At 41.9% G+C, this 26,700-nt stretch overlaps 1 protein-coding gene across 2 annotated transcripts in view; it reads right to left on the reverse strand.

Moving 5' to 3' along the window:
• The window catches only part of PRKN (parkin RBR E3 ubiquitin protein ligase), a 1,321,737-nt gene that overhangs the window by 807,699 nt on the left and 487,338 nt on the right, over positions 1–26,700 (reverse strand). The window contains exon 4 of one of the 2 annotated variants that reach the window (XM_077755151.1): positions 22,452–22,570. In XM_077755151.1, the coding sequence (XP_077611277.1) occupies positions 22,452–22,570 (119 nt within the window). Of the gene's footprint in view, positions 1–22,451; positions 22,574–26,700 lie in introns of both variants that reach the window. The other variant, XM_077755149.1, reaches the window with a different exon arrangement.

Raw genomic sequence — 26,700 nt, forward strand, 5'->3', positions numbered from 1 at the left:
GCCTGTTCAAAATGACCCACATAATCCTTCAGTAATTTGTTGCATGAGAGAAGACATGACTAATCAGTCGGGCTTCTTTACCTAGTCAGAGGCTGAGGCTCTGACTCATAAGAAGCAGTTCATCTGGGAGTCTGGCTTCACGAAGATGCATAATCTCTTCCTCTTTGGTCTTTTATTCTTTTTTAAAATATTTTTATGTATTTTTGAGAGAGAGACAGACAGACAGTGTGGGCAGGAGAGGGACTGAGAGAGGTAGACATAGAATTTGAAGCAGGCTCCAGGCTCTGAACTGACAGCACAGAGCCCTACGCGGGGCTTGAACTCATGAACCATGAGATCATGACGTGCGCCGAAGTTGGGCTTCACCAACTGAGCCACCCAGGCCCCCCTCTTCCTCTTTGGTCTTAAGCTCATTTTGAAAACTGGGGCCTTCAGTTCAGGGGTGCCTGGACGGATGCCATATATTCCCTATCGAGCCTATGTTTTCCATTGGCCAGACCTCTTAGCAACCCAGGCCAATGGATTTTTATCTTTAGTCTTTAGCTTAAACTATACCCTATCCACCTCAGGAGTCCCTCGACACACCCACCATATATATCTGTGCCATGACACATGGGGCCCCAGTTTCTACCTGTCTTTGGATGCCATGGGTAGGGCTGGTGGCTCTCCTGACCTACAGCTGCTGCATTTCCTTGAACTCCAGCCCAAGGGTCATCCCTTCCGTCACACTATAGAAAAGTGTTCCTGTCAGACAAAAACAATCTCGGTGATCAAAGTCAGAATAGTGTATCTTAGGGGGTGTGGTAATTTGGTAGGAGGGGGCACAAGGGAACTTTCTGGAAAATATCTAAAACTCCATCTAGATGGGAATTGTACAAGTGTATAAGTAAAAATGTCATCAAGCTGTACACTGAAGATTTATGCCTCTTACTCTATGTAAATAGCAACCAAGGGAAGTATCATATGCCAAAGTCGATCATTATTCGCCCATCTGGCTCATCTCTAGGGTGGCTATTGACTCAATTTACTCATTTGATGTGTGTGTAGAGGGGAGAGCTCATTCTCCTTCAGAGTTCTTGAACACTGTAAATGATGTCAAAGTAGTAAATGGATAAATCCCCCAACTAGTGGGACTGAGGGATTTGCATTCATTTCGTGTTCCCCTCCCTTTGCTTTGGCAGGATAATTTCAATAGGGAGACAGTTTTTTTTTTTGTCATATTACTGTGTGTGTGTGTGTTTGTGTGTGTGTGTGTGTGTTTAGCAAAGCCTATTTCCTAGAAATGTATATTGGGGGTCACAGCTGGAAGCCTTTGTGCTACATGTGAAATTCATTGCAGAGGCATCTTTGAAATGATGCTTCTCTATTGTGATTCTCTGTGAATTTGGAGCTACACTGAAAAAGTAACAAGAAGAAAAAGATTGTTACTATGATCAGCATGTTCTGCCAAAATAAATATTTTCACTTTGTTGAAAGGCTATCAGAAGTCTTGAAAACTATAAACATCTAGTCCCTTATACCAGGAACTTTGTTGAAATCTTGCCAAATAGAATGATCAGCCCCAAAATAGGCCTATGAAGAAAAGCTGTGTACTACAACAATCCAGCAGTCCGAAATGAATGTTCTGGCCTCCTTTTTCTTCTTTTTTTCTTCCCCCCATTGGCCGGATGGTTTGTGGTCTTCTTCATTTATTCTGATCAACTCAGGTTTCAGACATTCATAGCAAGAAACTAACTCAACCAACATATTTATAACCCAACTAACTTTATGGTAGCTTTATGGGGTACAAAAGCAAGTGAATTATGCAACTAAAGATGCTAGACTCCTTTCCTCTCCCATATTGCAATGAGTCAATTCATTAATTCATCCCACATACATGAAATGCATAGGGAGTGCACACTGGCCTTAACAAAAGCAGAGGAGGCTAGGGGCGCCTGGGTGGCTCAGTCAGCTGGTTGAGTCTGACTTCGGCTCAGGTCATGATCTTGTGCTTCATGGGTTTGAGCCCCGTGTCAGGCTCTGTGCTGACAGCTCAGAGCCTGAAGCCTGCTTCAGATTCTGTGTCTCCCTCTCTCTCTGCCCCTCCCCATTCACTATCTGTCTCTCTCTCAAAAACAAATAAACATTAATTAAAAAAAAAAAAAAAAGCAGAGGAGGCAGAGAACAATGACGACATTACGTAACTTGGTAAACTGAAAGTAAACTAATTCTAGCTTATACTGGATAGGTCTTGTTCTCAGATGAAAATATAAATTTTTAACAAATGAATCCCTTCAACCATCTGGAAGTGTGTTTATTTATTTAGACTCTGATTCAAGCAAAGTATGAGACAGCCTATAACATACACCTAAGTGAAGCTCTCTACGGGGGTGGGAAGCTGACTGAGGGACAGAGAAGAAGAACATTTCTGCTAAGAGCTGGTGGTGATATTTCTGTCCCAGGTCAGGTCGCCAAGTTTTATATGTGTGCTGGAGGAGGGTGCTCATTTGTGTCTGAGCCTTCAAGCAAACAGAGCAGGGGGGAAATGAGATTAGCTACCAAAAACACAAAAACAGTTTGCTTGCTGTATTGCTATTTCTGATACTGAAACTAAAGAATAATTCTCATAAATCCTAACAAGTAGATGTTTCATCGTGAGTGGAACAAGAGCCTCAGGTGAGTTGGTGAGTATAATGGTCATGTCATCTATGAATCATGCATGGGCTCTACCATAGCAATATGTTTTCACACATAACAGGTTGTAAGTGTTTCTTAAATTGGATAGAGCAAGAGAAATTAAGCAGAAAATGGAAAAAGAAGGAAAAGAAGGAAAAAGAAGAAAAATAATGCAATAGAGGGTCAAGCTTGGACCGATGTGGACACTATGTTGTGAATGAATCACAGAATCCAATGTGGTACACCTGAGAGACAAAATACTTATGCTAATGCTACTACTACTACTACTACTACTACTACTACTACTACTACTACTACCCCTACTAAATCTAATAGGAACATGGGAAGAGGAGGGGAGGAAACTAAGAATCACCAATCGATCAGTAAGTACCAGGCCCAGAGCAAACTGCCTCATGTGTATTTTAGGGCTAATTCCAGCATTATTTGGCAACCTCCAACTATCCCTGCCCAGAGGAGAGGCATAGAGAAATGAGACATAGAAGAGAAGCTAAAATAATGTAGCCAAAGGCCTTCAATTTAAAGGTGAGAAAAGAGGCTCAAAAAGGTTAAGGGTCTTGCCAAAGATCACCCATCTGGGGAAAGGCTTTAGTGACGCTGTTATAAAAAACAGGAAATAAATTCTCACTTCATCATCGAGTCAGATATTAGTGAGACATTAATCCCAGAATATGTGTACACAGAGTATATCAGTAGTCTGAGTTCCTGACTTACCTCCTCTTATTTTTCCCAAATCTTACAAATAACAGGTATAGGAGGAAGAAATTACATACAAAATAAGTTAGCTTTGTACAGTTATGCTGGATCCACCAGCCTCCACCTTGGAAAAGCACGGTGGTCAGTGTTGTTACTTGTTATGCTTGTGGTATACCAGTACTCTCTCTGCTCACTGCCAACATGCTAAACTGTAGCCATTAAACATGGATGTCGCTTAGAGTTCGAATATGATGCTTAACGTCATGATGCCATTTGCATTTACAGTTAGAATGGGAGTGAACTTGATGGAGGGTGCCCAACAGAAACTTACAAAATAGAACTGAAATGTTCTTTTACATGTAGCAGGGCTCTCAGCCTGAGGAGAAGCGACAGGGGCCATAGATTCAGTCACGCTGACGGAGCCTGTCTGCAGCACCGGAGGGGTCAATTTTGCAGAGGTCTACTTGCAAGAGAGAGAGGGAAGGGTCATCTGGGAAACACATCCACATAAGTGAAGAGGCCATGCTGGTCCCCAAGCCTGAGCCAAATGTAACACCTGCGTTGGAAAGACAGGACGGCAAGTCATTACCCTTCAGCTCACTGCCATGGTTCACATTAGCGTTCTAGGAGGAATCTGCAAGCAGTATCAAGGACATTCAGACATTCTTTTTTCTCACTAAAATATGTATTTAAGGCTTATAAGAGTGCAGGCTGGGCCACATGCCAAAGAAGGCACCAGATCCGAATATCCACCTGCTCACTTTGCCTCTCCACCTGGATGTCCGAAAGGCGGATGAAACGCACATGTTGAAAAACCATAGTCAATGACAGTTTACCCAAATGCTTGGATTTCTCAGTGTTCCAGGCTTTAATGAATGGCATATTCTGGCTTCCCAAACCACCCCTGCCACCTTCATAGTTTCTATTTCAAAACTGCATTTGTATCACCATTCTATCCCTTTCTCCTCCCCACCCTTCTCTGCAGCCCCTCTCTCTTAGTTTCGGTAACATACATGCCTTTCTTGCTCCGAGCAGAGGCTCAAGATGCTTCTTCTGTTGGGAAGGCTTCACCAGCCCCTCCAGCCAGCCAGCAAGGCGTGGGCCATTTTCTCAGATCTGGCAGGTCTACATTCAACAATGGGCCAAAGCAAAGTATCCATGACAGCCCTAGGGAGCCACTGCATCTGCTGAGGTTCTGCATCGCTGTCTAACGAAATCTGCAGGTGGTAGTGCACACATGTGCTGGACATCTTTCTGTTTCCCTAGACTGACTCACTAAACTTCTCCATATCCCTGTCTGCCAAGAGAGGTTGCCACCTCGGGAGATGGTAAGGGGCCATGGCTCTTTGAGATTTCCAACGTTGCCTACTGGCCTTTTGATGTGTGAGGTGGAAGAATCCCATAGCCTCCTCCAAGGGCAGCTGCGAGGACCCCCACTCTCTGCTCCTGTGGCCTCCCTGATGCAGTTGGTCTCTTGGCCCTCCTGGGAGCCTTCAAAGCAGAAAACTGCTCGGATGTCTCTTACAGGATCACATACAAAGTTACTGCTTGGATCATGGGGAATCTCAGCCATTGTTCCTTAATGAGAACTTCAGTACATGTACTTTAAAATGTTTTTGTTTGTGCCTAAGATGTAATTCACAATTGAATAATCGCGGTCTTGTTTCAGACACTCAAAGTGAGGGCCCCGTGAAAACTGCTTTTCACCAACTTGCAAAGACCGTTATTAATCAGTCATTTTTGCCAACCTTTACAACATATCTGACAAGTTAGTATTGACACTTTTCTGCTGATTTGAAGAAATTATTATAAAAAAGGATTTCTATAAATGCATGAGGACTGGGTTAATATACATTTGCGTTTCATTGACAAAATTGTATTTTCTACAACCGTGTGGTCTCAGGTAGATCAGATTTCCTGCCTAGCAACAGCTCTGCATTTAGCTTCTGAATGGAAGGGGAATGGTATTTTCTCACATTGGGAATTATACATGCGAGGAAGGTGGCCACTATCCAGACAGGAAAAACATAAGGAGATGGAGAAGAAATAGGATCCAAAGAAGAAAGGGGTGGCTTTCAGGGGTTTTCCAGCAAAGAACATGGTCTATTGCCAACAGTGGCCTGAGATATAGTCCCTATGGACACCTAACCCTCACAGGCCTGGAATTAGCTCTGGTGGCCAGATAATCTTTTGACCAGTGTCCTCGCTGAACCCCTTGGAATGTCCCTGAACCCTGCAGATGGCTGCCTGTGCAGTGGGTTGCTCTCTGAAAGAAATCAACTTCCTCTCCTGCCTCAGCATGGGCCAGGAGACACCATAAGCCTTGCTGTCTTATAAGAACCAAAGATTTCTGGTTCCCTATGCTCACATGCCAAAGTCCACATATTGGAAGAAATTCAACATGGTGACAAAACAAAACTGTGAAGCAAGCGACCTTGGTCCTAGCCACACATTTGTCACTAAATGGCTGTGATCAAGGCAAACCTCGTCACATTTCTCGGCCTCTGGCTCACTGACCATAAGATGTCTCCAAGGTTTAAATCCTTCTAGCATCACCATCCCCCATGTCGGCAAGAGCCAAGTAGCCACTGCCATTTTCTTCTTTTTTTCTCTCTCTCTCCTCTTTCTTCTAAATTTTAGGAAAACACACTTAGATTCTAAAACGTCCAAATAGGTGCATCTTACTGATCCCACCAGAATTCTCTAAACTAGTGTCACCTGACAGAATTCTGTGATGACAGGAATGCTCTGACTTATCAGGTAAGAAGGCGATAAACATACGTGCTGTCATTTCTTTCTCTTGGTCATGTTTCCAAAAGCTTCTTCGAGCTTGTTCCTCCTTCTCTGCTTGTCCTTCTGTCCTGATCCCCCAGTGAAGTTAAAAATGCACATTTCCCATGGGCTTTCAAATTTTATCAATGTGCATGTTTGAGACAGAATTGGTAGCATTGAGATGTACTTGCCTATAGGTCTTTGAGAAACATAAAGCAAACCAATTTTCTTCACTTTCTAACAGTACCAATTTCAGTCTCCTAATTGAGACATTTATTTCAAAACTCTTATACATAAAACTGTAATCTTAAAGAACAAAACAAAACAAAACTCTACTACTGTCCTCCTTGATCTTCGGTTCTGGAAAACCTAAATAAAGCCTCCTCTAATATGCCAAAATTGACTTTGCTATGAAATTTGTATTGGGTGCTCTCTTTCCAAACTTAAAAACTGACATTTCCCTAGGTTTGTGATATTATTCAGTACATATTTCACCTAAGCTAGTTACCACAGCACATTTTCCAATATTATGGATTTTTCCTCCTAAACTCATTGGAATTTCCCAAGTTCAATATGGTACATAGCCATCTGCAAGTGAATATTCACTAAATTTCAAGTTGTAACAGGTAAATTTACAACATTTTTTCTTCCTGCAAATGGTAGACCTGAATCAAATATAAAAACTAATATTTGTACCAACTTACTCTCCCACTCATCTCTCTTCAAAATCATAGCTTTCCAAATAAAAGAAACTGAAATTCATCACATGAACATACTGTTCCAAATTAAAATGAAAGTAATTTAAGTTCTTATGAAGAGTCATTCATGTTGTCTAAGAAAATACTAGGAAGGGCGGCATTTCAGGTTAAAAGTGTCAAATTCCAGTGTTCACTGTGTCCTTCATTATAAACAATTTGAAAATCTTTTTCTCTCCAAGAAAGACTAGTGGGTAACAGCTTAGTCTAAATGACAGCAGTCCTGTACTATCAAGAGCCCACATTTCTGCTAATTTTCAGTTCTTATTATCTTGATACCGTGAGACAAGATTTAATAGATGGCAGGAACATCTATAACATGACATTTAGCAAAGAACATGTCAGCAGCATCTGTGGCCTCAACAAAGATGGTGCCTCCAAAATATAAATCAAAGAAAATACAAGAACATCTCAGAAGAAAAGGATGACAGTGATCGCACACACTTAAAATGTTTTGAATGCCTCAGGGAACATATGGGGCAAGTGGTGTTAAAAATAATGATGTACCAACCAAAGATATTTAGCTCTCTGCAAAGAGAGGAGGAATGTAGTAGAACAAGAAAATCTTTAGGTTGTTCTCAGCCCATGTGGGTTCAAATTAGAGCCCTACCTCATGCTGTTTCCTTGGTGATTCTCTCCTCCTATATGAACCTCATGGAGTTTTCTCAGCTATAAATAGCAAAAGGGATGCCTACCTTTCCCAATTTATGTAGTTGCCATATGAATCAAGGAGGTGTACAGGGAAGTACTTTTTAAATGGTTACAGTCTCTACGGGGTCAACTTATGTAACAGAACATTTTATTATTCAGAAAAATATAAACAGAACATTGTATTATAACAGAACATTGTATTATATTAGAGCACAGCTACAATAGAGATTATAAACTAAGAAAGGTGCAGACTCCATATGCAAATTTATACATCTAAAACCCAGGGATGGAATTTTTAAAATTATCAGTTTAGAGCAGTCTTACGCTCACAGCAAAACAGAATGGAAGGTGCAGAGTTTCCCACTCCCTGCCCAACACACAACGCATTTCTTGGAGTCTCTCACCAACAATGTGTCTGCAAAAGTTGGTTCATTAGGGACTGGGTGGTGATGATTTGTGAAGATGATTTCTTTGTTGAAAACTGCATTATGTAGGGGCGCCTGGGTGGTTCAGTCGGTTGAGCGACTGACTTCCACTCAGGTCATGATCTCGCGGTTCATGGGTTCGATCCCCGCATGGGGCTCTGTGCTGACAGCTAGCTCAGAGCCTGGAGCCTGCTTCACAGCTAGCTCAGAGCCTGGAGCCTGCTTCGGATTCTGGGGTTCTGTGTCTCCCCCTCTCTCCCCGCCCTTCTCCCACTAGTACTCTGTCTCTCAAAAATAAATAAAAACATTTAAAAATTAAAAAAAAAAACCAACAACTGCATCATGTCATCCCAACACAATGGAATACCTCTTTATCTTAAACAGAAACGAAGCGTTTCTGGGATAACTCCAAGAGCCTGATAAGGCCCTCGTGGAGTCAGCAGGAGGCAGCGAGTTGGAGGCTGAGGTCCACTGGATAAATCAGAAGTGGAGTTATATTGGGCTCTGCTTGCGGTCCAGACTTTATAAAGCCCAGACATGTCTGAATTTTCTCCTTGGAAAACAAGAAAGAACTGCACAAATGCCATTCTACATTCTTCATAGAAAGCTGAGGATATTCAAACAGAAAATCTGGGCAAGAAGTGAGAGTCTAGGAGCTGAGGTAGGGTCATGACCGGAGGAGATGCGTAAGCACGACACTGCAGGGGAGGCTGGAATTCCTCGTGGTGGCCTCTAAACGACCCGTACAGGAGCCATGACATAGACCTTGCCTTTCACGCTTTCCAGCTCCTGACAGCTCAGGTATATCCCAGGACAGCTGTCATTAGGTCAGGTAAGAACTTTCCCTCTCGATTTTCCTCAGCTGTCTCATCAGCTTTGACACTCAGACATCAGGAACTGAATGGGGCACATGGTAGAGCAGGGCTGGAGCTCAAAGTGGGGAGAAAGAAGGAGGCCCTCACACCCCCAGTCCCTCCGACAAGTGCCCGGCCTGACACAGGCCCTAACGGGAGTATGGGAAAGCCTTTTACTTGGTTGCTTGACTATTTTTCATTAGACTGGACATTTATTTACTGAAATGAAACTCTATTTGAAACTTAGTTATCCATCTGGACCTGGTAGAAAGTGCTACCTACGAGAACACTAGGGCAGTGCCTTTGGTGAAAGACATAGAGTGATTCCCAGCGAAAGGAACCACCAATGCTCAGAAGCAGCCTGGAGGGTTGTGCAGTTTTTGTGCCAGAACTGCCTGGAGCTGCCTTATAAGAGTCACTACCAGGCATCAAGGTTCACGTGGCCCCATAAGCAGCATCATGCACAATCCTATACTCTCAGTGCCTGAGAACACAACTGTCTGAATTGTCATTTCTAACCACACTTCTTGATTTTTCAACTTGAATACCATCACTATTCCATGGTGAAGGTACCTATGTATGTTCCCTTTCCACCTTTCTGCAATTCAGACTTCTGTTCAGGAATGCTCTGGATCAACCTCAGCCCGTCCACAAAAGTTCAAGTGGTCATGTGGTGGTTCTGCAACCCAGTGCATCCCTATCTAACAATGACCTTTCCTTCCTTCCTTCCTTCCTTCCTTCCTTCCTTCCTTCCTTCCTTCCTTCCTTCCTTCCTTCTTTCCTTCTTTTCTCAGAGAGCACAAGCAGGAGAGGGGCAGAGGGAGGGAGGGTGAGAAAGAGAAAGAGAGAGAGAGAGAGAGAGAGAGAGAGAATCTTAAGCAGGCTCCATCCTCAACACAGAGTCTGATGTGGGGCTCAATCCTATGACCCTGGGATCATGACCTGAGTTGGAATCAAGAGTCAGATGTTCAACCAACTGAGCCAACCAGTTACCCCAGTGATCTTTCTTTCACATGCTTGCCATACCTTTCCTGACCTGAAGCTATTCACAGAAAAATGAATTTCTTTGAGGCAAGGTGATACATTTAGCCTTTCTTATGTTTGAAAGTCATAAGTTGAGTAGCAAAAGGAGAACATAGGAAGTACATAATTTTAGTTGCTTTAAACATATGAAGACCTGCCTAATAGAACATTCTTTGCATTTTGTTCCATTTTCAAAAAGCAGAGCTATAAGATATGGGTAAAGACAGATTGAAGGGAAAGTAATTCTCCATCCATTAAAGTTCTGTACAATGACAACAGTTAACTTGGAAACCAACAATTGTTCCATTGCTGAAAGTACTGGAACAGAAGACACGTGACAAATGCTGAACATATATCGTAGGAACAATTTTTCTGTATCAGGAGGGAATGTAGACTGGATGACAACAAGCTCCATTCCTGTTGTAAGATTATGGGTAGGCCAAGGCACAGAATGACCACAAGGTCATCAGTTCAATTATTCATTTACTCCACAAAACATGTCTAGTCATCTCCACTACATCCATAACTATTTTAAAGCCCAAAGATGGAGGGGCACCTGGTGGCTCAGTCACTTGAGTGTCTGACTTTGGCTCAGGTCATGATCTTACAGTTCATGAGTTTGAGGCCCGCATCGGGCTCCATACTGACAGCTCGGAGCCTGGAGCCTGCTTCAGATTTTGTGCGTCCCTCTCTCTCTGCTCCTCCCTTGCTCATGCTGTCTCTGTCTCTCTCAAAAATAAATGAACATTAAAAATGATAAAGTAAATTTTTAAAAATAAAGCACAAAGATGGGAAAGGTTTAGTCTTTGACTCAAGGCACTGAGTCTAGTAATGGAATAGAGTAGAGGGGTACCCAAGTAACAGAATCCTTCATTTTTTGGACATGCTCCATTTATTTTGTAGAGATACTGATAGATGTATAGAGATGCATATATATGTATATATGTATGTGTGTGTATATATATACATAGATATAGATATATATATGGATAGATATAGATATACATTTATATGTATACATATAAATATCTATCTATGTAAACAAAATCACCTTTCCTATATATGCTTATGCAAAGTTGAAATCTTAGCCTTACAGCAACATGACACAACTTACAGATTATATAACGTTTATCTTCACTGACTCTGTACCTTAACTACCTTAAATAGGATATTTTATTCAGTAAATGGTTTTTCATTTATTTTTAACACATTATGGTGAGGAAAGTTTCATTTTTCCAGGAGATGCTGCTGCCAGCTTTAAATGATGACCATATCTGATCATTTTAACTGCAGGTCATTTCCTAGGCAGCAGGTCAGCATATGCTAATTAGTATGGCTTTCTCAATGAATACGAAATTCCCAACGTGCAACTGAAGATATAAAAGACATAAAATTCAGGGTCATCATGACACTAGACTGAAATGTAATTCTCTGAAACTATCTGGGAGAATCCCTAGTTGAATCATATTAACAAGTGATTGTAGGGTTCCAGCCATATTCAGAAAGGCAAGTGGCTCTTGTAGGGCTCAGGCCACGGCTGGCAGTTCTATTAGTTGTATGCTCTCCAACAAACCAGTGGGCCTAACTAGTCCCTCAGAAAGCAGTCACCATCCAATTATAGCTCCCTTTAATGTCCACAGCTCACTAGGGTCCAAGTACACCAGCACTCTTATGTTGTCTCCTTATTAAAGAAAAACATCCATGTTTGACTTTTTATTCAGTCTCTGAATTTCCATGTCCACCTTAGGAAATATAGTCTAGTAAATTTGACTTTTTTGTTTTCAGGAAAAAGCTGCAGAGCAAGGCTCTATGCTCCTTCAGTTCTAATCAGATAATGAATGCAACTCAATATGGGTACCTGGAAAAAGAATCTGAACTTGGGTTCTCAGATTTAATTATCAGTTTGGATCCTTTCTCACAGTGGACCCAAGTAAAGTCAATTACCCTTTCCACTTCTCATCTGGCTTCCCTGATGCACTTATGCAGGTAGCTTGATATTCCCAGATGGAAGATGGCATGATGTATAAGTACCAATGCTTCTGTAAAATGACTAAAAAAATATATCACAGTCCCGATCTGTACTGTCTTGCCTAATTCTGCAGTCAGGTTATTCAATGTTACTCTTCCAAATCTCCACATTTTATTAATGCTATGAAGTAAGACAGAGCTACAAAATTCTAGTTATCTTTCCCCAGTGAGGTTCTTGGACCATTTACTTCTTAAGCAAAGAACAAATAAATTGAGCCACTACCCTAAATATCCATTTTTCTCTTTATCCAATTCTAGATAAAGCTTGTAAGTGATCAAATGGATAACATATCAATTTCATTCTGTGGACAACCAAGGAACCACATTTATGTATAGAAACTATTGTTGAAGCAATAGTGGCATTTCACACACAAAACAAAGTTCAAGACTGACCAAATTCCCAGTGTAGCCATAGTGATACAAATAGAGTATATAATTGCACAATGTAGGCTCAGTAATGAAACTGATGAGTTGATGAAAATTACCTAAAGTAATTATGCATTTACAAATATGGCAACCATTAGTAATTGCCCACCCCATGTCTGTCTCATTCTCTCTCCTTATTAATAGATTGCCAATTTTGACTGGAGAAGCAATGGACCCAAATCAGTGGATAAATAAGATTGGTCTAAGCCAATAATGGATATCCTGTTCACCTTTGGAAAACACTTGCTTTTCAAGTTTCCTTTGTAATTACCAGTGGCCATATGACCAAGTTAAAACAATGAGATATAAGGAGACACGTTCAAACAGGTGTCTAAAAATTACTATTTCCTTTTTAAAATAAATGAGACATGTAGGCTGTTCCCTACCATCGGGCACTCCCTGTTGACCTGATGTTAGATGCCCAGTGCTCTGTCCTGGACACTGGGTAGTGAAGGTACAAACAACCCAGTCAGCGGTCAAAACAACACTTACATCCTTGTGGGTTAAGCTTGTGTTAGATGAGGGTTCATTCTATCAATACTGGTGGACAGCACTGTAAAACCAATAAATCAGCAACACGATTCTAAAATATGATACATCCAACTGCAGCTTTACATGAGAGAATAAAGGATACTGAAAATTTTCTATGAAAACCCTGATCTTTTCTTTATGTTTTATAAATACATCAAAGTTGTGATTTTGTCAAAATATCCTGTGTAGTTCCAATAAATGGTTTTCTTATTTTTATTTATTTATTTATTTTTTAATTTTTTTTCAAAAAAATTTTTTAATGTTTTATTTATTTCTAGGAGAGAGAGAGAGAGAGAGAGAGAGACAGCGTGAGCAGGGGAGGGTCAGACAGAGAGGGAGNCGCTTAACCGACTAAGCCACCCAGGCGCCCCATCTTATTTTTATTTATTGATTGTTTATGTACTTATCTGCAGAAACGAACACTTGTATCTAGTAATGGTCTGGGTGTGGCTTAGGTGGCTGCTGGCTGAAAACTCTCACACAAGGACGCTGGGATTATTCTTGAAGGATCCTGTTATTTCTAGACTGCCCCCAGCCCTATGGCTGTTCTCCACCCACGACCACTGCAGAGTCTGGCAGCTCTAGCTGTTGTTTGTCAGTCTTGCTGTTCACCTCCTGCTCCAGCACCTGCTTAGGTGTCTGAGCAGCTTGACCAAAAGCCCACTGAAGGCTCCCTCACTGGTGTTAGTGCCAGATCGCCATGCCGATGTCCTGGCAAAGAGAGAAGACATGATCCCAGAAGCAGTGCTGCCAGAAGAAGTAGAGACGGCTATTTGAATTCCAGATAAAAAATATTTGGTGTAGGTATGTTCCATGCAAGGAACTGGCACTAAATAAGTACACCAACAAAGTATTCACTGTCTGTCTGAAATGAAATGTAGTTGCGTACCTGCATAGTTGTGTGCTAATCATGCCTTAGTCCTACCCAGGATCCTGTTTCCCCAAGTTATGCTCCGTTCCCTCGTCCACAACTCTGAGTGGGCCTAGCTCTGACTTTCGCCCAGGTCCTCATCCAGACTCTGATGAAAAACGAATCTCTGCTATCATTCTCCTCTGAACCAGGAGGCTCAAGGCAAGTCCGTTCCCTCCACCTTCCTCTTCTCTCGCCTATGGCCCTTCTCCCACCAGAACCCCAGCTAAACAATTGGAGAAATCACCGAGAGCCTTTAAAAATGATCCAGAGCTTTTCTGAAAATGTATTATCTTTAAACGAATAAAACTACTGTGTTCTATGTGCGTACATTCTGTGGCCATTTGTAGGAGGGGCTCCTAGGGAAGTCTGCTGAAAATCAATTCACCAAAAGCTGATTTATCAAGGACACAGGAAAGCTTATTTACCTAATATAGTAATTTATTTGATTATTTATAAACTGTGTTCCTGGTCTTTAGTGCTCTGAGCTCTGCAGACCCCTCCCCCCACAGTGCTGTGTGTTCAGTGTCGTCTTTCCTACTATTTGCCTTGATGGCCTCTAGCTGCAGAAGAAAATAGCTGGTGTTTAAACAACTGTCACATCCCAAATGCTCTTAGGAAGACAAAATTGTTCAGCCGAGACTTGAGATGCCTTTGAAAGCCATTGCAACAATCCGTTTCAACATAAGATGCTACAGACTTTATAATTGCTTAAAAGAAGTTTTGGCAAATCGATACTTAGTAGAGAAAATGGTGGAAAAATTTTTAAAAATCTGGAAAAAATAACTAAAATAAACATTGGAAAGAAATCTAGTATAACCCAAAAGTTCCTATATAAAATATTAAAGGTTTGATTATAGTCATAGGAATAGATGCACAAATATAGTCAAGAAGAAAACTTTCCTAAGATGAATTCACCTATGATCTTTAGCTTCCAATAAACTGAGAATTTCTTAAAATGTGCTAAAAAATATACCATTGAATATGTTTACAATAATCAAATGAATAATGCAATCACAATATAAATAAAAATTCCAAAAGAATGTTCCAGAATGATATTATTCTTTATCAGTTGTTTGGTAAAGTAGTAAATTTGGTAAGATCAGTAAAATAGGTTAGCAAATTAATCTGCAGTCAGCGGACACAGAGGTTGATGGGGAAGAGTATTTTCAAGTCTGAGCTCTAGGCATGGGTTACCCAAAACTACTATGAGTGTTAGGAAAATAGCACTAGCAGCATTTACTTACGATTTTAAATCGCTTACAGTGGCTGACAGCGATACCCTGAAATGATTCGGATCAACCCAATTTAAATAGATCATTCCACATTTAGAATTTGCAGCATTTGATATATGGGTAAACTACAAAAAATCATGCTTTAATATAAAAGAAATCATTAAAACTTAAAATTCTTTCTGATACCACTTTGCGGTTTGGTTTATGATTATTATCTGCTTGTTTTGACTTTAGAATGGCTCTTTTCTAGATATTGGTTTTGGTAAAAGAGAAAAAGAGGAAAAATCTTTTAATCTCCGAATCTTTTGTCAGCTACTCTCGACGGGAGGGATACTTGACCAGTGCGAGGATGCCATGAGTGGGCGGCTGAGAGAGCTGGAGTCCACAGGGGCCCAAAGAGAACAGAACACGGAGAAGGTGGGCTGCAGAAATACGGAGGGAGGAAGAGTCCCTATGGCCAAGAGGAATCTCGCGGCAGAACTCAGAGGGGCAGAAGGGGACGGGGGGCGGGGGGGGGGGGGGCTGCCCCAGCACCTAGGAGCACGGCCCGTCTTCTGCTCCCTCTCTATCCTAAATCCCTGCTGCGAGATAAATCCACAAAAAATGGCTTCTTTGTAGGTTTAACATCATAACACAAATCAAAACAGACTTCAGGGCCAGGTTACACATTTTGGACATCCAAAATGGACTTTAATTTTTACATATTTAAATAAAAAATAATTTGCAATGACTCAGAAATGCCTAAGAATTGAATAACTAAGTAAAAAGTGGAACTACACATACTGGTTCCTAAATAAGCTTAGATATATTCCAAGGCTTTATTATATAGCTTTTGATAAGAAGAGAAGGAAGTGGACTCCTTACTAACAATTAATCTGCAACAAATATTAAGTTTAGGAATGATTATACATTTAGACAATATTTCTTAATAAATATCTTCACATAAATTGTTCCTAATCTATAAACCAATTTTAAATAAAATCCATCATGCCAGGCGGTTTACATCTTTCTCTATTTATTGCCCCATTTCTCATCAGAAACCTTTTAGCTTTAATGCTATTCCGTGGCAGACTATCTCATTAGAGTGGCAAAGATAAAGTTCTTTTTGAGATAAAGTAATTATAGTGATTGTAAGGGGGGAAAAAATCATCTACAGTTCTTGGCTGGAGTAATCTCCTGGCTTCTGATTCATTGGAAAACTAATAAGCGGAGTCACAAACAAAAAGATGCTAATGGCAGATAACTCACGTTACCCGGAGCTTGTGCCAGGGAGATTAACAGTGTGTATAACCTTGATCGGAACTAAAGTGCCCCACAGGTTTAAGTGTACAAGAGAATTCCACAGTTGCTTTGATGCTTTTTGGGGCAGAAAACGCTTCACCTGAACAAGTGACAAGTTTCTGAACTTTTATCATGTGCCCCTGCACTCAGTACTTTATTTATTTATAATTTTTTCACTGTGCTTCATACTTTAAAGAATGGAATCACTGAATCCGCAATAACTTTGATGACATTTTTTACTTCCAATTTTACGACAGAAAACTGAGTCAAAGAATTTAAGTACCTTGCCCGCAGTCCCGTAGCTACTAAGCGGCAGAATTAGAATCCAGGGCATCTGAGAGGAAAGGAAGTACAGGAAGCCAATCTCTCCGGCTCTCTGCTCCCAGACAGCCCCGAGTCCAGTATTATGTGATGTGGTGGGCTCTCTCCCTCACTTCCACGTCCATTCTAGTGTCTGATTATTGTTAGTCAATCAACTGTTTTACTCATAAATACTTTTACTGTATTTTAAGCCTGTGTCCTGGGAGAGAAACAAGTCCATTTTTCCCTGTCTCAGAAGCTCTGTCTTCTTCAGGAGGCTGAGTCCACTCGGAATGTGGGCAATGGCCAGACCGTGGTGGCAGGAAGGGACCCAGGATGCTGGAGACAGCACTGTTAGGACTCAGAGAGCAGAAGCCCAAGGGCTGAGGAGGAGATGCCCTCTTAGCACGACCCCTGGGGACAGTCTCCTCGCCATCACCGTCGTATTCTAACTAAACTTCATCTGCCCAGGCACAAGATTTAACAAGTCACACAGTCTCTTGTGTTCTTAGGATTTGGTCCTGGGAAATCTGTGACAGCTCGAACTAGGAGCCACACCTGAATGCAGACCTTGCTCGCTGCCAGAGGGCTGACTCCTCACCACCAAACTCACAGTCTAACAACAAGACCACCAAACTCACAGTACCACAGCTGCTGACTGTCTCTCGAGCCTTGAGTTTGGCAGGGGCCCAGGGGGAGAGAAGAAGACAAGATCTGTAAGCTTCTTGGTGCTGCTTCTTTTTCCAGTAGAAACACCTTCTTTAATTTCTGGTTATGTCTAAAAGCTATGTATTCTCTACATATCCTGGAAAATCTTACTTTTCCTGTCCACATTTTTTTTTTTGTATTAAATTATAAAAGAAGAAAGGCTCTGAGGGTTTGACTTACTCATCATTTGATTTTTCACACTGAGGGAAATAATGACATAGGTTATTTAATTTATTTTTTATTTAAAATTTTTTAATGTTTTATTTATTTCTGAGAGAGAGACAGCATGAGCAGGGGAGGGGCAGAGAGAGAGGGAGACACAGAATCGAAGCAGGCTCCAGGCTCCGAGCTAGCGGTCAGCACAGATCCCGATGTGGGGCTTGAACCCATGAACCGTGAGATCATGACCTGAGCCGAAGTCGGACGCTTAACTGACTGAGCCACCCAGGCGCCCCAACATGGGTTATTTTAGGATACCCATTTTATTGTTGAAGAACACAGCCAGAAACATGCATGCAAGTATAAAGCAACCTCCCTTCTGAGCTCAGCCCTGTGTCATTTCTGGGTGGACCTAAGTGGACCGTCTTTGAAAAGGCAAATGAAAATTGGAGGCCTGCCATGTTTTTTTCCAAATCAGCAGTTCACTATTCACTATTCTGTTTTCACTATTCACTGTTCACTATTTTCCTTGAGCATTCATGTTTCTAAAGGCTATTTTGCTAGTGGAAACCCTGGCCAAGGACATCATGAAATAAAGAAGGTGATTTAAAGACAGAGGAAAACCTGGTGTCCCAGCTGATTTTGAATTTACCCTCAAAGTCAGGCCAAAACTTCGGACATCAGTTTCCCCATTCTTTTCTTTTCTTTTTTTTTTAATGTTTTATTTATTTCTAGGAGAGAGAGAGAGACAGCGTGAGCAGGGGAGGGTCAGAGAGAGAAGGAGTCACAGACTGAAACAGGCTCCAGGCTCTGAGCTGGCAGTCAGCACAGAGCCCGACGCGGGGCTCGAACCCACGAACCGCGAGATCATGACCTAAGCGAAAGTCGGACGCTTAACTGACTAAGCCACCCAGGCGCCCCAGTTTCCCCATTCTTAACACCACGGCAGGGTTGTCTGTCTTCCTTGCCAATTCATTAAGAGCATCATAATAAACATGAAACATGTAGACAATTAAAACTTAGAACATCAAGTATGAGAGGCAGCTCATTATCTTGCATGCAAAATTTAAATAGTGTCGAGGAAATGTTGGCTTTAGGAGTAAGTCCCCCATCACAACACAAATTAATTAGGAGGTTACTATTAAGACTCATGAAAGGCAAAGGGTCTACTGTAGGCTGATTTTTTCAGACCAGAAAAAGTGAAATTATGTTACAAAATATAACCCAAGTGGCTAAGTAGGTTCTGATTCTTTTCCCTTGTGTGTTATAAGTTCCTTGCTGGAGCTCAGATAAACCACCTCTGCTCTACTCTAAACTATCAGCCACACAAAGTTCTTTTTTTTTTTTTCTCTTCTTTTGACTACGGAAAATTCTAAGTTGTAGATCTTGATAAAGTTTGAAAAAAATGAAACCCAAGAGCTGACTATTCTCTTCATAGAAATGCTTCCTCTCTGCAAAGTTCAGCACCTGCCTCACCCATTGCCAAGACTTAACTTTCAGACTAGTGTGATTACTCAGCTGCTCCACAGAGACACTACCTGATGGTACTACTGAGTGTGGATTTTTGTTATTAACAAAAAATCAAAGTCCTCATTTACTGGGTACCAGGTATGCTGCAGCTAGTAACTATACTAACACCTCAGATTAAATAAGTAATCTTTAAATCATCTTTTCCATTTTTCTTAAATCTTTAAGTCTTTTTTTTTTTTAAGGGTATTTTAAGTACAGAGAAGTAGTTGGGTAATAGGACATTGATTACCAGATTTGCATAGTAAGCAATCCATTCTAGAAAAGGCAGGGCTTTATAGACCCGCAGAAGACTTTTCATCCCTGGCACCAATATTTGTTAACTCTTTAACTTTGGGCTCATTACCCAACTTCATGGAGTCTCCTTATTAAAAACATTAGATAATAATATTTACAGAGCAGATCTGTCATGAGAATTAGAGAAAAAGAAAAAAAAGAAGTACCAGAATATAACTGCAAGGAAGGAAATCAATAAGTGGCAGCAAAACAGTCATAATTACTATGAATATTATGATTACAAAATGTCACATGGAATTTCTAAAGCATGTGGGCCAATTGAGTCAATGTGTAAAAGTTCAAACATAGATGCCATTCACTTCGCATCATCAGCTTTGTGCCCCACCACGGGCATGATATTGTGTGGAGGGCTGAAGTTCACCAGGGATGCCAAGTGACAAGTTACATGATACAAGAGGCTTAGAGACACTCGGAGTGTAGACAACTGGACAACAACATAGAATGTGGAAAGGAAACTTAATGATATCTGGAGCCATTCTAGGAACTGACAAAGCCTGGGGTGGTCGGGGGAATGGGCGTCTGAGATGGGGCAGGGCCTAGACCATGGGTGGGTAAGATCATTGCTCGAAGAATGTGCTGGTCCCGGCGAGCAGGTGACGGGGGGACCCAGAGCTCCTTGATGAACATGGTGGGAGGGAAGATGCTTTCACTGCTTTGAAAGGAGTTGGCTCAAGTCTGGATTGATTTTATGGTGAAGTAGATAGAAGTGTGTGTGTGTGCTGGGGGGGGGGGGNTGTAACAATAAGAAAGCATTTAAGATTTCTAATTATTTATGGTCCAGCTACTGTTCTAAATACTCTTTATAGATTAATTTTTCCAAGAAATAAGAAGTAGATACCATTATCGCAGGGGACAGAGGTCCCCACGTTGACATAAATGGGAAATAATGAAATATGGATCGTAACCCATGCTGTATAAAGAGTCTGCAGAGTCGTCTTCTGCCTCTCAACAATTACTCACTCCAATTAAGTGCTTACCACACACCAGGAAGCACCTAACGTGCATGTACCATTTCACCCACATGGTATGACTTCGGCCCATGCATTTAGACAGACACTGAAGGCTGTTTTTCCTTTTTGTTTTCAATTTTTTCCCCCATGGAGCATGTTTTTAATATGAGAAATTTCACATAAAAATCCTCATTTACAGTGTCTCTTAAGTAAAAGATGGGCCACAGTGAGCCAATCACTTGCTAGCAAATGGCAGCAGTGGCCTCTTCGCCCCCTCACCCACCACGGTCCTCACCATCCCCGACGCCCAATTCTCACCTCTTCTTCAGTCACCTGTCTGATCACTGGGGATATCAGAGCACATGACACTTAGTGTGAACATATCTGTGCGGTAAAAACGGGAAGACTGCAGAGCTTACCAGTTTAGATCACACAGCCGGGTTCAAACTCCTGGTCTCATAAACTCTTGTTTCCTTAATCTCCTTAAGCCTCATGTTTTTCAAATCTCAAATAAGGTCACTGACAGTACTTAAGAGAGTTATGAAATAATTAAATGACATAATGCAGGAAAATAATTCAGCATGGAGTTCAATAATAATTTGTTATTGCTGTTTTTACTAAGAACATTTGGAAGTTGGTATAATTGGAGGCAATCAAGAATGGAGGATAAATCGGAAAAACAGAAGAGGCAGCTTATTGCACTGAGAAAGGCTAGCGGCAGAGGAGAGATTCTGGTGGAAGAGAAACTTCCGTGGGGCTTTAAGAGAGCCCATTTCCCAGACAAAAGCGCTTCCCAGTGACACCCCCAGGAAAGGTCCAGGCCAGTGGGTCAGAACACACTGAGGCATCACTCATGGATTTGTCTTCCTAAACCGAGTCACAGGATTCACCTGTGTAGCTGGCAGGTTATATCGTGGTGAAGTAATGAACTGCATTTTTGAGTAATTCAACTATCTTCCCCAGGCCTGAGGCAGGGAATCCATGATTTCTCCTTTACTGGGTATACCTTTCCTTTTCTTCCATGCTGCTCCATTAGACCATTTCCCGGGGCACCACCCTCACCCAGGCCCATGGCTCCCCCACTCCCAACCATATGAGGAGTCTATTAATTAACCTCTTTGCCTTCAATCTGTCACCAACACCAGTCTCAATGACAAACCATTAGAGCACTAATACAGGGTTCTGATGCATCATTTTATATATCAACTTTATTTTTAACATTTTACCGTGGCTCCCCATTGCCTGTGAAATAAAATCTAAATGTGGTAGCCATCGGGGGGCCCTCTGTGGTCATGGAGTACGTGTCCCCACTTCAGCCTCTAATTGTCCAAAGACCTTTGACCTTTTTATGCCTCCTTGGCGGAGCCCTCACGGCTGCACCAACCAGAATGCCCTCCATGCCCGCGCACATTCACATCCACATCAACTTAAGCCAAATCTTACACAACCATCAGGGGAAGCCAAGGACCAGCTGTGCGCATGTTGTATATCCGGGGTCTACCAAGTTTTCTCTAGGGGGCCAGAGAGAGCTAGGCCAGGCTCCACAGGGCACCCAGTCAGCCCCGCCTTGGCAAAGAAGTGGCACAGACAATACGTAAGGAAAAGGGTGGTGCTGCCTTCTGGTACACTTTTCTCATGGAGGCTGGAAATGAAAGTTCATATAATGTTCATGGGCCACACAGCATTCTCTTGATATTTCCTGGCCACTCAAAAATGTAAAAACCTTCTCAGCTTGTGAGCTGGGCAACACAAGTGGAGGCCACAGCAGATGGTAGCTGGCCGAGCCCGGTTTTGCATGCACACTGTTGTCCATCTGCGACTTCCCTTTCCGCTTCCTCGGTAGCCATAACTTATATTTAGCAGCCTTGAGTGCAACCTGTTCTCAATGAACCATCCAGTGGATTTTGATATACGTATCCAACCACGTTACCATCCCACGGAATAAGATATGAAACATTTCCAGTGTCTTAGGAGACTCCCTCCTGGCCTCTTCTACAAAATGACCCCACCTAAGCCTGACACCTCTATGCTTCCTCTGGCAAGGCCTGGGTTAAAGATATGGAAGCAGTGGCCGAGCACTACCTAATGTTTGACAGAGGAATGTATTTCTGAATGAAATTTCAGATACCATTAACCATTACAACCTCACAGAAGAATGTCTTTTGAGTCATGGGTCCTCAAAAGGCATCTCCGGAAACGCACACTCATTTTTGTCTGGGCAGTGGCCGCCAATGCAAAGTAGTTCCTTACCTGGGCCAAGGTGAGCGTTGTCTGTCGGCAGGTACCACACCGCACCCTGAGTTTTCCTGGCTGTATTCTTTGACAGGGGCCTTTGCAATAAACATAAAAGCTGTTGTAGGGTCTTCTACCTGCTGGGGGGTGGGGAGTAAGGAAGCAGAGGAAGCAGCCAATCAATGTTGAATCCAAATTGAGGCAAATTTTTAAACGAACTCCTCAGGAGCATTTCGAAACATTAGCGGGATAAATATTCCAAGGAGGATACAACAATTTAATTTAGAAAATCTAGTTTTAGGCTCAAAAGAGTGAAAATCTTTTCTTCTTCCTGCCAACAGCCCTGTGACTTACTCAGCAAAGTTAGCAACCTGCTGCCAAGAGAGTCGGCCAAGTGTATTTGCAACGCGGGGAAGTTAAATGCATTCTGTGCTGCTGAAGTTTTTTAAAAGCACGGGAAATTTAGGGACTAATGGAAATTTAAAGACCACTGCTCCTGAATTCTATTTCATGCTTCTTAGACAGTTTTGAAGGCTCTAGATTTTTTTCCTCTTAAAATCTTATCTATAAGGACACACCAGCCCATTTCTCATGATACGAGTGACATGATCACACCTTACTGGGTTTCCAACGAAGACTTTCCAATGTACAGGCACACATACAGAAGGTCAAGAGTCCTGAGAGCCTTAACAGAGCCACAGGGTGTAGAAATGGGAGCTGTGGGTTTCACCCTTCTGTCTGGATCTAGCTAGACAGATGCCTTTCAAATAACACAAGAGTAAAAGCTGGGCTAAAAAAAATCAATAATTAAACACCTCTGATCACGTCTCTCAAATGTTACCATACAGACATAGTACTATTCTGTCCATCAGGGGAACCTTTCCAAATAGTGTCACAATGCCACTTCTGCAAAGAACTCACTTTATTTAGAAACATTCGCTAGTAATAGAACTGCCTTTTTAAAATTTATAATATTAAATAGTTCTTTGAATCTTTCTACCTTACTTCTTGTTGGGTAGGGATTACATAAAATGTCATGGCATAAAACCTTTGTTTGAAATTTCACTACTATCATCAAGATCATCTAGAAATAATAAAGAATATTTTTATCATTATGAACTAAAACCTTCAGCCTCCCAGGTGCATACAGTTTATTAAAAACAGGGGCCTGGGTGGCTCAGTCAGTTAAACGTCCGCCTTCACCTCAGGTCATGATCTCGTGGTTTGTGAGTTCGAGCCCTGCGTCGGGCTCTGTGCTGGCAGCTCAGAGCCTGGAACCTGCTTTAGATTCTGTGTCTCCCCCTCCTCTGCCCCTCCCCCACTCATGTTCTGTCTCTCAGTAATAAACAAACATCAAAAAAATTAAAAAGAGAACAATTAGTATAAGAATAATGAGAGAGGAAAGATCCTAAGTCTTATGTAGTCCATTTATTTTTACTTATTTATAAAATAGCATCTGTAGATATACTGAATCATCATTTGTTCAGCCACTGTTACTGTTATTGTGACACTTTGTAAAATATAAAGCACACTAAAAATGTCAACTTTTATAATTTTAGCATTTATTGGCAATATATTTTATAAGTATTACTCTCTGGAAATTAATAGGTAGCCTAATATTTAGCCTCCAGTGTGAAGGGAAGGTAAAATATAAATATATGCCTATATTGAGAATAAACTGGTTTTCTGACACCTCTTTGTAGCTTAGTGCCTTAATGTACAAGATACGCAAGTCTAGGGGCACCTGGGTGGCTCAGTCAGTTAAGCGTCTGACTTCAGCTCAGGTCACGATCTCACGGTTTGTGGGTTCAAGCCCCGCGTCTGACAGCTCAGAGCCTGGAGCCTGCTTCCGACTCTGTGTCTCCCTCTCTCTCTGACCCTCCTCCCCTGCTCATGCTGTCTCTCTCATTCTCTCTCAGAAATAAATAAAACATTAAAAATTAAAAAACAGATACGCAAGTCTATAAAGATCACATTGTTATTAGTAACTATAATAATTGCATAAGATATATTCTTGAGGTTTTATATATTTCAATAAAAGCAATGGATAGAACCGTATATTAAAATTATAGAAATACTATCATAACTATCAGAAGACCATTTCTGTCTGATGGTTTCGCTTTGTACCAAGAAGAGCTTAGTGAAGGAGGTAGGAGCCTTTATTGGTAAAACCTTTATCAGAAATATGAACAATTTTACAATTTTTATAACCTACTGTAAAGGTTAAACAATAAAAAAAAAAAAAAAGAGGAGGAGGAACAAGAATGCGGGAAGGAGAAGCTTACAAAGGTGAACCAGGTTGGCAAAGGCACTAGATTGTTTGAAAGAGCATATTAGCAGCAGCTTTGCAACAGTAAATGATGCATCCGTGGAACTAAATGGCTCTTCTCTCTCCCTGAGGGCAACCGCAATGTTTGCAATATTGTTTCAGCAAGTGATAAAGGCAGGGGCGACCAGCACGGGAGACTGGGGAGCTCTTCCACTTTTCCGTGCCTCAACCTTCACCAAAGTCCTTGAGAAGGTAGTCGGAAAATACTGCGGGCCCACGTCTGTGTCCTAGGAGCGCGGAAGATGACATGCAACCTATTCCACGGTGCTTCCCCGAGCCAGCTGCGAGCTGAGGACTGATAGTCTAAGGAAGGTCAAGGTCAGGCCAGTCCTGGCCTCGGCAAATTTCAAGCTGCTGGTTTTACTTGGTCAAGAAGTTGAGGCTTTCGGGTAAATCCTGAGATCCCCTTTCTGGGGTGGCTTCACCGCTAATCTGGCTGCATCTCACTATTTAAACTTGGCAGATTCCTCCGTGTCACGCTGAGGTCTGCAGCGCGCAGGACAGGGATAGGAACAAACAACACCCTGGTGTTTTTTCTGGGCAATGTTCCCACTGGCCTGACTGAGGGTCTGAGGCACAGACTTGGGAATACGGAGCCGTGACTTCTCAAGGAACGGCAAGGCAGCGTGAAGAAAGCCCTGGAGGGGCGCCTGGGTGGCTCAGTCGGTTAAGCGTCCGACTTTCGCTCAGGTCATGATCTCGCGGTTCGTGGGTTCGAGCCCCGCGTCGGGCTCTGTGCTGACTGCCAGCTCAGAGCCTGGAGCTTGTTTCAGTCTGTGACTCCCTCTCTCTCTGACCCTCCCCTGCTCATGCTGTCTCTGTCTCTCTCTCTCTCTCCTAGAAATAAATAAAAAACATTAAAAAAAGAAAAGAAAAGAAAAGAAAGCCCTGGAAAGCTCTACTCCAGCTGTGTCGCTGTCCCCAGTCCACAACGTGAATCCTTCTTCCCCTTTCAGTTCTGTCTGCATCTTAAAATCCTTTCTCTTGCCTAATCAACTCTCCAGATGGTGACCCCTTCACTGCCTAAAATAACCAATGCAGCTTGTGATGGTGTTTGTAATGTTGCCCTCTTTTTATACAATGAAATCTCAAAATGAGAGAAATGCTTCAAAAGTATTAGAAATATATCCTTTGCTGTCCTTTACCAATTGTGAACAATCTGCCATGTTTTGAGCACACTCCCTCTCCGTGTGTGTGTGTGTGTGTGTGTGTGTACATATACATACAGACACATATATTCGCATGTATATTTTTGGCTGAATCATTTGTAATTAAGTGGCACACATCATGCTACTCACCCCTGAACCCTTCAACATCATAAACATACGGATTTTTTTCATAGAAAACCATAGGGCTCCTTGAGTGATTGGGCTGTTTGAGTTGTTGGGCTCAGAGGCTGATGGAGTGTATTTTAAGTATCCATTACAGAACACCAGCCTGGTCAGCAGGCTGTGACCTGATGTCAAGGCCAAATGCTTGGAGTTACTCAGCTAAACCATTGTTAGTGAGGCTAAATTAAGCCGAGATGAGCAAGCCTTCTCACTGCGGGACTTCCAGAGAGTTCTGAGACTCTGTAACAGAAGCAGACAGCACAGCACATCCCAGACTTTGCCTGACCTCAGAAGCTTGCCTTTGGTGGGGCATTTAGTGAAACTATTCCTCAAAAAAAAAGGAAAAAAAGTCCAGAGGAAGACTTCGACTCCCAGCTCAGGCGTGGTGTAGACACATAAGCCACTCTTCTCACATCTCCAGCCCAACCTTATCAGATGCTCCTGAACACCATCTAGGCAATTAAGCTCTTCCCCTCCCCCAGCTACCAATACATTTTTTACTTTTGTTTGACTATTATTATTTTATTATAAGGCCAGAGGGCTACTCTACTGATGTAACGATTTTACAAATAAAGTACATTCCTTTCGTTCAGAAGTTCATTCCCCC

This window comes from Crocuta crocuta, unplaced genomic scaffold (genome assembly GCF_008692635.1).
Source record: "Crocuta crocuta isolate KB4526 unplaced genomic scaffold, BGI_CrCroc_1.0 scaffold11, whole genome shotgun sequence".
Classification (NCBI taxonomy): domain Eukaryota; kingdom Metazoa; phylum Chordata; class Mammalia; order Carnivora; family Hyaenidae; genus Crocuta; species Crocuta crocuta.